Source organism: Dermacentor silvarum, chromosome 4 (genome assembly GCF_013339745.2).
Source record: "Dermacentor silvarum isolate Dsil-2018 chromosome 4, BIME_Dsil_1.4, whole genome shotgun sequence".
Classification (NCBI taxonomy): domain Eukaryota; kingdom Metazoa; phylum Arthropoda; class Arachnida; order Ixodida; family Ixodidae; genus Dermacentor; species Dermacentor silvarum.
The window spans coordinates 193,574,757-193,588,077 of NC_051157.2; the positions used below are offsets into that span (position 1 = coordinate 193,574,757).

Genomic DNA, 13,321 nt, shown 5'->3' on the forward strand with positions numbered 1-13,321 from the left:
ATAATCATGAAAAGGATAGTACTCAAATGCCTCCAACAACACCTGGACGAAACCCAGCAAATGCCAGACCCCATGTTTGGCTTTATACGACATCTTGAGACCCAGGACGTGCTAATGCAATTGAAGAAGGAGATTGTCATCCCTGCCACACATCACGGGCCATTCTCGCGCTAGACCTGAAGGGGGCATTTGACAACGTGGCACACGAGGCGATATTTCGGAATCTCAACAACACAGTGGCGTATTTAAGCCACTGAAAAGTAAGGATGGATGTTCAGCCTTGCTGGTGTGGCATTTCATAGGTTTAACCCACCATATTTTTAACCAAGCAATAAGGAAATTATATGGTCACGCCGTACCATCAGTACAACTGAAGTGTTGCTTCCCCAAGGAGTCTCACTGCCACCTTCCCCATTTTGTAAACACTTTGTAAATACAAACTAGCACATGGTATGTAGTCACATTATATGCTGTCTGTATGCTTGGTGAAGTGCACCAAGCATTTTCTCACCCTTAAAACCTGGGCTAATGCTGTCTGTTTTCTAATAATAATTATGCAATAACCTTACTGAATACATTGCTGTGAGAACAATAGTTGGCTTAACAGTAGCACTGCACACATACCCTCATACCACATTGCAGACATACTCTATAGAGGCTGGCCACAATCAGCGTAACTGAAAGCCAGCTGGACAGGGTGCGAGTTCATGTGTATCAAATAAATGTCTGTTCCATTGAGAGGTTATATATCTGTCTGTGATATAATTATCAATTCAGAATACATATGGCAGAAGAACAATACACAAGACAACACAATCAAGTTCCCTGTGAGAAGCTGCTTTTTGCCACTATTACATGCAGCAAAAAGAGACTTCATTAAGCACCACTATGGCTTGCGTGCCTCTTTGTGCATTGTACAAGAAGTAAAGGTGGGCGAATGTAAACGTTTTCAAATACGAATTGAATAAAATATTATTTATCAAATATTCAATAGTCATACGACAACACACGTACCTGTAGTAACAATATTTATTTTCATATAAAAAATTAGGTACCACACCTTAACTAGTGCAAAAAGAGAGCTAAATATTGGGCACACAGGATAAGTTTTAAATGCAAGACTACTAATTGTTACCTAATAAAATCGACATAAACAGTCCATCAACAACTTTAGAGCCTGGCTGCAAAGAAGCTTTTCAAGAAAGAATGGCCTCTGAATGGCTAGCTTTCAAAAACGTGCAATATATTGTTCCCAAGAAAACATCAAAGTTGTAGAAAAAAAAAGAATAGCCGATGAAGGGCCTACATGTTGTGGACATATGTAAAACTACTCGTTGCAAGGAAAACAGCACAGACTTGTAGCATAAAAGATCAGTCTGCTAGATCAAGAAATGTGTGGTCACCTTTCGCGTGAAAAAAAGCCCATGGGAAAGTTTTCTTGCCAATATGACTGAAAGATACTTTCGTAAACGTGCTTGCCTTTGGGAGGCTACATACACTTGTTCACATGCAAGTACCTGTCGCGTATTCATTGTTAAAGAAGTTCAATTAATATAATGACATGAGAGCCTCCTCTGATTAGGAAAAAATAATAGTTGTGTGGTCATATATAGATAACATTTAGAATGTCAAGGTACCCTTTTCCATATTATGCATGTACTCATGAAAGATAAGACTGCAAGAAACAGCATAAAACTAATGCAAAATCTATAACTGATTATGTCAATGAGATTTCCATTTCATGCGGCAAAGTATTTCACAGGGCAGATAGGATGTGACATCTGTGATTCAGAGATATGTCATTGTATCGGGGCACAAGTATTGTACAACTGATAATTTTGGGAATAAAGAAATAACAAGCATTGATTCCCGGTATGTCACCATGCCACTTGTATCTTAAAAAGGACTATCACTTATATGTCAAGCTTGCACCATTATGTTTATGTGACCATACATGTGTACCCCATCTGTAATGAACCGTTGCTTTAAGTTATGACCACTGTCATGTCATTCCCGTACATTAATTGTGGTTTTGCACAATACACTAGAAAACTTTTGAGCGGCATTGCAGTACTTTTTCTTGCATGAGCGCCCTGGCTTTCTGTCACAACACCCACTTCGCATCCATGATAAATGCTGCAGTCAAGCAAAATAGAGTGTCAGACTAAGGTACCTAAACTGCTTTCATTCCAGAAAACCCCAAACAAGGTTTAGATTCTAGAGGACACAAGTTACTTGCGTCCTTTGATCTAAGGCTGTTTTCTGCATGCAAAGAATGTTAGGATTTCTGCTGTGCAAATCAATGTTAACCTGATAAAAGGGATGGCAAGCCAAAACTTGCATTCATGATAGTAGTTACTACTGGGGCCAGATTAACCTATGGGCTAAGGGGGCTGCAGCTCCAGGCTAGGGGGCCCTGTGAGAAAAATGTTTCCTTGAATTAAACTTTATTTCTTGTGTACAGTACAGAGTAAAGTATAATGTGAACAAATACATTGGGATCACTAGCTCGAGGCCAGTTGCAATCCATAAAAAATGTAGAGGAAGCAAAGCAATTAATTTAGCACAGACACGTGTACTTAAACTCGGCAACAATATGCACTTTACATTAGAACAAGTAGAGAATACAATACAAAGAATCTTCAAAATGCAAACGGTATCATTGAACATCTACAAGTAAAGGAAAATGCACCAGAAAAAAGAAAAAGGAAGCGGTGAATGTATTAATAAACATACGAAAGAAGATCATGAAAATGCAGTTTTAATTATCTCTGAAAATTAGCTGCATTTCTAACTTACGTGGGCTGAACGTTCCTCTCGACTACTCCAACACTTCAAATTCTCTGTTTACCACACACATTACAAGCCTTTGGAACCAGAAAATTTTGTTTTAGTGCACTGCGTGTACAGCGTCCTGATTCGGTAAAGTTGGTAGCAGAGAGTGGGTAGTCAGTAACGATGCTACTATTAACCATTACAAGAGTTTAAAATTTAGTAATGAAGTAAACGGTAAAATGTGTACGTGTTGAAAGAGCGGTGTCGTGTTAGCATTGTATTGTGAGGAAGTCATAAAGTGGACAGCCCTCTTTTGAAGTTTTATAAATGGCTCAATGTATGAATGGCCCAGAGATGTAACACAGTACCACAGGTGGCTGTGGAACAAGCTGAAATAAATTTCTCGAAGGGTTTCTGTATCAAAACAATTTCGGCTCTTGAGTAGAATATAACAAGCCTTGCCGAGATTTTTGCAAAGCTTGTCAATGTGAGGTTTACATAGAAACAACTCATCTAATTTGTACAACCCCTTGATGGGCCCCTCAGAAATTTAAGAGGACCGTTCACCAGGGCCCTGCGGAAAATTTTAGTTATACTATAAATGTTGTAAAGTGTCTTCCAAGGAGTATTCTACCACAAGAATTCTTTAAAACGGCATAGTAGCAGCCGAAATAGAAGCAAAGAATCTGAAGTACAAGAACGTGACCTGCTCTTCATGTACAGAGGTATTCATTCCTTGCCCGACCAGCAACGCAAAGGACATTTCTCTCTTGCCTACTCCCATATAAGAAACCAGGGTTCACCTCCTTCTCTCTTTTTTTTTTGCAAAACACCTAATGCACCTTTCTTCATTTTTTTTATTTAGATCACGACAACGGCATAATACATCCATGTTACATTTACAAGTCGAACTGTAATGAGTTTGTTGACATGATGGCAGATAATTAATGTAAGGAGATGGATCGTTGCGAAGGTGCATGAAGCTAAACATTGTTCCCTCGTCAATTCCACGCCTTACGTCTCTCATGTTGCCTAGCTTTCTGTTGTCCTTTGGTGCAGGCTACATGGTGACGTTCACAAAAGATTTACAGATGTTAGGCCCTTCTCGCATGCCCATCTTGTACGATGAATTACTGTGGCGGTTAGCACTGGTAACATCAGTAGCCACCCTAACCGTGATTACGCAGCAACATGGCACCGCCCATGCAGCCCAGACCACCCGCTTCAATCTCAATTTGCCCTTTTACTAGCTGTACGCCCTGACAGCAATAAATAAATGGTAAAATCCTACACAGGCAGTAAAAGTGGTTCGGTTTCTATTTGGCAGGTGGCACCACAGCAGTTGCAGTGGTGATGCATTGACGATGCAGAACGCTACGAAGGCGTCATTGTTCACTGCATCATTAATTCCTACTCTGCTCTAGTACGGTACGTGATGACAGTGGTGAGCAAACGTGAAATACACGCTGAGCAGATGGCGCGGTGCATGTGAACATTTATCAGGGTGTTCACTTTTACTAAAACTGGCTCAGGAGGCTGTATTGAACTGCTCAGATAGCGTGTCGATGAAGCGAAGCCCAACAGTAGCATTCATGGAAACGCAGCCTTTAGTTACAACGTAGGAACATTTGTTGCGTCACTGCTCCAACAGTGGCTGATGTATCGAAAGGATGGCAAGCAGACGCTGAGCAGCTGACACAGCATGGATGAACACATCTTGAGGGTAATTCAGCCTTATTATTGGCTAAGAAGCCCTGCCGCTGCCCCAGTGCTGCAAGGAACTACTGAGATGGAGTATAACTGGCAAAGCACATTGTTCAGCATGAAAAGTTGGGCAGTGGCAGAGAAGGTGCGTTGCAGTGTCGTCACATCCGCAAAAAATAGCATGCAGCACATTTGCATTGTTTACATTACAGCACATGACACCTGGCACAAAATTAATAATTGCAATACGTGGAGCAGTGATATAACTTTTAAGCTGTTCCCTAGCCTCCCCTCTTCGTAAAGAGTAAAATGTGCAGTGACAACACTGGAAACAAACAACACGTGTACAAAGCAAGGAAAGCTGGTTTGATACAAAACCCATACTGAGATGCAAAGAGCACGAACGACCAGCAGTGCTTCTGCACTGTTTACTTCAGAGCACATGCATAAAAAGCACCCTAAAGAGCTTGTAGTGTGTGTCCAACTCAGCAGCTGCTTAACTACAAGAAAGTTCGGCGAAGGAGAAGGAGGTTTCATTATTTTTCAATGTATGTGTACACGTACGGTTTGTTTCCGCCTCCTTGAATTTTGGTTTTGGCATCCTTGAATTTTGGGCATAATGTTCTGTACAAACCGTTCTGTATGCATGGTTCACATCAGAGCATATGCATATCGCATAAAACGAATACTTATACGCCTAGCACCACTGTGACACATTGCACGTATACATAACAGTACCCTTCACCTCGTACAGTAAGAACCCCAGCACTCAAATGCTCTGTATGTGTTCGCGGTCACCAATGCGCATCGCAGCCCCCAAAACAGCTCACATGAAGCAAGGCACAAACAGCACATTACGAATGGCTGCGATGACGCGACAATAAAGCTAATCGCTACAGGTCATATGGTCACTTCTTAAACACAAACCAGCACTGCACAATGCACATACACGTATGAGCTTCGCAGCGATGAAGCGCGCACACACAACACCTAGGTACACCATACGCTGAGATGGGCGACCGCACTATTTTCGTTCTGGCGCGTACTGAATGCATGTGTCATGCTTAGAATGCGCGTGTATGTGATGGCCTTCGCGTTTGTACTGCTGGTACTGCACAAGCGAAATACGGCCCAACACACACGAAATCGCCGGTTTCATTGCTTCCGACGCTCGCGTAAACACAATACATTTCCATCTGTTGCCGTTGACGATCGCACGCGCTGAAGAGGTCAGGCAGGGTCCATCGGATTGCTGCGTTCGACGACTGTCTCCGCGAGTGCTCGATAACTCTTGCAATGATCCCGCAAAAACACAAAAACGACAAAAAAAAAACTGCCACAGCAGCCTAGGCCTCGCGCTTCGCTTCGCTTCGAACCAGCGCCATGTTGGTGCGGTCGCCGCATACATGCTGCATACTGAAAAAAGTTCACGGCCGCCTCTCGTGACGTCAGAGCGGACATTTTAAGCGGACTGCGCGAGGGAGGTGCGGCTTGCGGCGATGTGCGGCTCGAGCGTGTACAGGCCTTAAGGGCTGCAGAAGTAGGCGTCTCTTTCCTCCTCTACTATCACCATATATGTAGAGTAAACGTACCTTCTTCCGACGCGCGAAAGGCTGTGGGGGAGGGGGGGGAGGGGCAGGGAAGGGAGGCGACGTTTAGCTGCGGCACCATGTGCCTATTTATATCAGAGGCTCCGGCAACAGTCACCAACGCCGCACGCATATTGAGCGAACGCGGGCAAAACGCCGGCGGCGTCGACAACAGTTCTGCGTGTTGCCGGTGCTGCTGCATGTCCAAGTTTATACAGCTGATAAAGCTGCTATCATTACTCCGTATAGCTCTCTTCAAATTTGCTATCGCAATTGATGCTTCGCCTTTCAGGTGAAACTGCGACAACTTTTTTCGTGGCACTTGCGTCGTACCGCTCCACTCGTTTTACGTTTGTGGTCTTTATTTTGTCCCCCTTCCCCCTTCAACTGATCGGTTCCTCTAAGCTGAGGCAGCGTGATAGCCATGCTATGCCTATAAAGCCCCTTCCCCAGCCTTTATTTTTGGTCTTTTTTGTTCTGCAAGGCGCTTTTGGTAACCATTTGATGTTACCGTGAGATTTCTAGGCAACATTGTCTACATATCGGGAACGTTTTCCTACTGAGTTCGAAAGGTGTTTCAGTGCCCTTTCCATTAGTTGGCAAATATATGAGGAAATATTTGGAGAATATCGCTCCGGAAGTATACGGGATGCTTTTTTTCACGCCATACAGCATTTTTAAAGGTCGCCTGTGGCTAATAGCAATGATTATTAATTGTAGCCCATGATAGTAGCGGCTATTACTCGCACCAGAAATTGAAATGCGTAATTGACCAATCAACAAATATGCACTAATCAACTTCCTAAATATAACTTTAGGGCACATGTTGCAATTGACGAATTTTATCCGGTGAGCTTGCAAGGCCTATCCTCCTGGAGCTAATTCTAAGGATAGAATGCTGTTCAGTATCTCCGCCGTTAAACTTCAGGTTAACGTTTTATGCGACGAAGCACAAGATTGACTGAAGCGCTCATGTATTTCATCGCACACTTTCAGGATGAATATCTAGAAACTGGTGCAAAGGAAGACGTGTTCCAAGGGGATACGCCTCGCAAGCTCACCGGCTGCAATTCGTAAAGGGCCACATCTGCCGTAAAGTATATAATTAAAAAGTCAGTTATTGCATTTTTCGTCATGTGTCGATTATGCGGTTGAACTTCCCGTACTAGTAATGCCCGCCTCTGTGTGATCCAGCTAAATGACTTGAATTAGGCTATCTGCCACAGGCGATTTTCGACAAACCTGCATCGTCTAAAAAAATCTCACCCGGTAGAGAGCGCTCCGATTTCATGGCAGCAATTCACAGTCTTGTGAGTTAAACTTATCGCGTAATAATCAGCCCTACCTTTAGCATCCTACTGAGTTACCCTATGTCCCGTCCTGTAGCGCATACCACCGCTCAACTTCCAAAATACCTCCAGACGTTAGAGAAAAGCTGCATCGGTGCGTAGGTTACATACATGCGATAATCTTAGCAGACGAGCCGCACAAGACATGATGCGAGTTTAGATTTAAGTTACTATATTTTAACATATGAAGGCCCAATATACGTCTTCGTAAACAGTAAGTTCCTGAACGTTTCGCTGTAGGTCTGGGCTGTTAACGAATTCCATAAAATACAACTGCCTGCGTAGCGTATTTAGCATATACTCAAGGCTGGAGTGGCTGGCTCCTTTCACACTGCCGAAATTTCATCCAAGTACACACTTCTCCATAATTCTACAAGCATCCTGTTTAGTATACGGTTGCCCTGGGAGCTTAGAATAGGTCACATCTTCCAATTAATGCGGCAACATCAGTGTACACAATCCTTTAAAGTACACGGTGCTTCTCAGCTTCACATTATTTTGGTAGACTGATAAATCATACTCCTTTTGACAATAAAGAACGTTTTCTAATGAGCGTGGAATTAGTGCCGCTACCTCTGGGCAGCGTGCCTCATAAGGACATGGAACGTACCAGGAGTAGCCGACGGAGCAGGCACGGCCATGACGTTGGTTTTGCGTGGGATCGGTTCTTGAATAAGAGCAGGCAACGTGCACGCAGCTGGCGTCTAAGATTCGTGGGGGCGGCGCGCACTCCGGCTAGGCTGCAGGGAAGTCGCCGCCGGTCGAGAAGCGGTGCTAGGAAGGCACGAGACCATCCCGATTTTCTTCTCCATTGAGTGAACCGCATTAACATCCTTTCCTTGATGTTGATAGCGATTTGCTTCAAATATGGCACAAACCCACTGTGGGGGATATAACGACAACAAAAAGGTAAAAGAAAATACGAAAGAAACCAGCCATAAATTAGATAATGTAGTGCGTATTACAGTAAAAAAAGAAAAAGAGAGAAGAAAGTTAGAATTTCTTTTTGTGTGTGGAATCATATCGATGCTCTTTTTTTTCTTTCTTTGCCAGAACGCTCATAGTCGATAAATACCTCAGCTGCATAATCCGCCGTGGTGGCCTAGCACCTCTGGCGTTGCCCTGCTAAGCACGAGGTTGCGGGATGAAATCCAGGCGGCGACGACCACATTTATGGGGGTGAGATGCAATAATGCCCGTGTGATTTGCACTGGGTGCACCTTAAAGATCCCTAGGGAGCCAAAATTAATCCGGAGTCTCCCACTAGGGCTTGCTTCATAATGAAATTGTGGTTTTGGCACGTAACACCCCAGAATTTCATTTTGTGCAGTGAATAAAGCATAACTGATAGTTCCCAATTACTGAAGACTGGTATCACTAAAAGCGGCTAAAAATTATAGCAATCACGCATGACAAGTTTTTTGACCTTATAACTAACACCATCCTAGCCAATACTAAATTTATTTTCTGTATAAATACGGTTTCGACAGCATATTACTGGTGAATGATGACCGCTAATCAATGAAACAGTCTGCAGAACGAAGATAACCTTTATAAGTATCGCGAAGAGTTACCCATTCATTATTAATTTACGTAATCACAAGAAATTTATCATACCTTAATGAGATTTCTCAAAAACTCTAAAAGAACTTATTTCGCGAACAAGAATAAAAGTGCTGGCAATAATTTGAAACTTCAGTGGAATATATGCAAGCACTTCCTAGGTACGGCTACAGTCTAATACTTTCACCCCCAAGATTCACTCAGGAGATCACACGTATAATAACCCACCAGATATTGTAAATGCATTCCACAATTCATTATCTGTAGAGGATGTGGACACCGCTGAACGTCTCAAATCTTTATATCCTCGTTTGCCTCATATCTTCTCTGTCGTGATTCACCTGAAGAAGTACGCACTGTCATTAATAACATATCTAAATACAAGAAAAAGAGAAATCGTTTTTCTCGACAATTACTGTACCAAATTTGATGGCGATTATGGCATTTAGAAGAAAAATAAAATATCTAGTGAAATTATGCAGTGCATGTTTTATTTAGCTCATCGATTTTTTAATAAAAGTTGTTGAATTTTTGCGAGACTGAATTTTACAACTCTGTCACACAACAATAAACAATACCACAATTCTGCAAATTTTATGATACTGCATCTAAAGGGGACAAAATTGATATTGATGCGTTGTACATCACTCTCTAATTTACCACAAATATTCAATAGGACTTTTACAGAACCTTTGCAATTAACGTTACAAATTCACGTAAGATATCAACTGATGCATCATATTTGACCGCTTTGCATGCTGTAACGGTACCATTTACAGAACCGCGATATATCTTTTGGCACCCAGCTACGAACTTGTAAACTTCGTGCTTCTTTTTTCTGCCTTACCAATTTTCAAAAACTCGTTTAATAAAATTATGTCCTGAATCAAAATTTCCCTTCCAACAGTAACTAGAATTGAAATTTTCCTCTCAAATGCCATGAATTTCATTAAACTCGGCCAACTGTTAATCTCAGAAAGGCGTTTCTGTGTGTTACATGCACTTGAATGGGAAGTATCGTAGTTGGGCCCGAGCTAAAAACTTCCTCTTATCTCTGCTCGCATTAAATTCACAGAACGTATCTGCGACCCGTTTACATACATCATCACCCTCGTAATTACAAAAGACATTTTTCCTAGTCGCAATAAAAAAGGCCAAGCTAATTTCAGTTTTTAAAAAGGGTTCCAAATCCCTCATATCGAACTGCCATCAGAATGCTATAGTTTTGTTTAGAAATTTTATTGACAATTTGTGGTTATTTCTTTCAGAAATTATTTGTCAAAATTTTACACTTTGTGTAAAAGTTTGTGCTATCAGCACTTGCAAGTCGCAAGTGATAACGTACGGCCACGACGGCCTTATCTGTAGACGAGTGGGCTAATACCTGTGGTGCTGTCAATTCATCATCATCATCATCAGCCTATATTTATGTCCACTGCAGGACGAAGGCCTCTCCCTGCGATCTCCAATTACCCCTGTCTTGCGCTAGCGTATTCCAACTTGCGCCTGCGAATTTCCTAACCTCATCATCCCACCTGACTTTCTGCCGTCCTCGACTGCGCTTCCCTTCTCTTGGTATCCATTCTGTAACCCTAATGGTCCACCGGTTATCCATCCTACGTATTACATGGCCTGCCCAGCTCCATTTCTTCCGCTTAATGTCAACTAGAATATCGTCTACCCCCGTTTGTTCTCTGATCCACACCGCTCTCTTCCTGTCTCTTAACGTTACTCCTAAGATTTTTCGTTCCATTGCTCTTTGTGCGGTCCTTAACTTGTTCTCGAGCTTCTTTGTTAACCTCCAAGTTTCTGCCCCGTATGTTAGCACCGGTAGAATGCAATGATTGTACACTTTTCTTTTCAACGACAGTGGTAAGCTCCCAGTCAGGATTTGACAATGCCTGCCGTATGCACTCCAACCCAATTTTATTCTTCTGTAAATTTCTTTCTCATGATCAGGGTCCCCTGTGAGTAATTGATCTAGATAAACATATTCCTTTACAGATTCTAGAGGCTGACGGGCGATCCTGAATTCTTGTTCCCTTGCCAGGCTATTGAACATTATCTTTGTCTTCTGCATATTCATCTTCAACCCAATCACTTTCTCCCAAGCACTTTCTCGATGAAGGTCCTCAATCATTTGTTGTAATTCCTCTCCATTGTTGCTCAATAGGACAATTTCATCTGCAAACCGAAGGTTGCTGAGATATTCGCCATCGATCCTCACTCCTAATGCTTCCCAGTCTAAGAGCTTGAATACTTCTTCTAAGCATGCAGTGAATAGCATTGGAGAGATTGTGTCTCCTTGCCTGACCCCTTTCTTGATAGGTAACTTTATACTTTTCTTGTGGAGAACCAAGGTAGCTGTGGAATCCTTGTAGATATTTGCCAAGATATTCACGTATGCCTCCTCCACTCCTTGATTACGCAATGCCTCTATGACTGCTGATATCTCTACTGAATCGAATGCCTTTTCATAATCTATGAAAGCCATATAGAGAGGTTGATTGTACTCCGCAGATTTCTCGATCACCTGATTGATGGCATGGATATGATCCATCGTAGAATACCCCTTCCTGAAGCCAGCCTGTTCTCTTGGTTGACTGAAGTCAAGTGTTGTCCTGATTCTATTAGAAATTATCTTGGTGAATATTTTATACAATACTGAAAGCAAGCTAATGGGTCTGTAATGCTTCAATTCTTTAACGTCTCCCTTCTTATGGATAAGTATAATATTGGCGTTCTTCCAGCTCTCTGGTACACTTGAAGTGGTGAGGCATTGCGTATAAAGGGCCGCAAGCTTTTCAAGCATGATATCTCCTCCATCTTTGATTAAATCTACTGTTATTCCATCTTCTCCAGGCGCTTTTCCCCTGGTCATATCTTTCAAGGCCCTTCTAACTTCATCGCTAGTTATAGAAGGAGCTTCTGTATCCTGTTCATCACTATTTCGAATGGAAGAAGCTTGGCTGTTTTGGCTACTGTACAGGTCAGTATAGAATTCTTCTGCTGCTTTTACTATGTCATCAAAATTGCTGATGATATTACCATGCTTATCTTTCAGTGCATACATCTTGCCTTGTCCTATGCCTAGTTTTCTTCTTACTGATTTCATGCTGCATTTCTTACTGATTTCATTGTGCATAAATAGCATACCGCAAATTGTGAACAAGGCACCCGTATTTGGCGCCGAAACGTCAATCTGTTGTTTGGATTTTTCAGTTGGCGAGTGTACGTTTATTCAGCAACGCAAATTATCACCATTAACGCCGCATAGCTGCGATCACAGAGGACAGAAATAAAAACAATCAGCGCCTTTTCGAACGCGTAGTGTCGTAAAATTTTAGAAGACTAAGTTTTCTTTTTGAATAAGCCTGTCCTCCAACTAACACGAATTGTCTTTTCTCGAAACTCCTAAAAAGTTAATGCTGTCAAGAATATAATTAGCGCAATACACAACAGAGAACGCAAGACGAAACAATAAGCAGTGAGCTCTGCCCTGTGTATTGCGCTAATTTAATCTTGGCAATGCTACACCAACTTACCTAGGCTTCTATGACATTGGAACGTAAACACTATGCACGAATGCAACACGGATTCGTAGATGACGGAGTTGCGGTAACGACGTACCAGCAAAATAAAGGGCGTTTTGCAATGTTCAGAACGGTGACGCGTCCGCGATCACTTCAACGTCCTGTAGGTATCTGTTGGGTGTAGAAAGAATGACTGTGAACAAGCAATAAAACTGCGTGCAGCCGGGAATGGTGAACATGCTTGTTTGCCATCGTGCCTGTTTCATATATAGGGTGTCTTTCTTTTTTTCCTTTTTAACAGGACCAAATTATTTTTTAAATTATCTGGGGCAAATATACCATTCTAACCTTTGAGCTCAATTACTCGATGAGACGATGGAGGCGAAATGCAAAACGCCCGTATGCTTGCGTTGTCGTGCCCGTTAAAGAACCCCAGGTGGCCAATTAAACCGGAGTCCTCCACTACGGCGGGCCTCATAACCGGGACTGGTTTTGGCACGTAAAGCCTCAGAGAGAAGAAGAGGTGGTCATTACTTCAACGAGAGATCGAAATGCTTGAATGAATAATTAACATAATACCATTTCAACTAATTATTCGACGGTACATATTTCAATCAGCGAATTGCAGCTGGTGAGTTTAGAAGACATATCCACTTGGAACAAATTCTTATTGTGTCACAGGTTTGAAGATATGCGCCGTTAAACTTTCGGTAAGAATGCACTGTTGTTCCACTCGCTCAAAAAAGAAAAAGAAAATCGGCGTTTTACGCTTTGAAGAACAATATTAACTGGGACGCCAATGCATTTC

General features: G+C 42.2%; 1 protein-coding gene across 1 annotated transcript in view; it reads right to left on the reverse strand.

Annotated features, from left to right (window-relative positions):
• LOC119449148 (uncharacterized) overlaps nt 1-8,058 on the reverse strand; it is a 36,266-nt gene extending 28,208 nt beyond the window's left edge. Inside the window, exon 1 of the mRNA XM_049666671.1 lies at nt 8,028-8,058. Coding sequence (XP_049522628.1) covers nt 8,028-8,058 — 31 coding nt within the window. The remainder of the gene's footprint in view (nt 1-8,027) is intronic.
• Nucleotides 8,059-13,321: the final 5,263 nt, after the last annotated feature.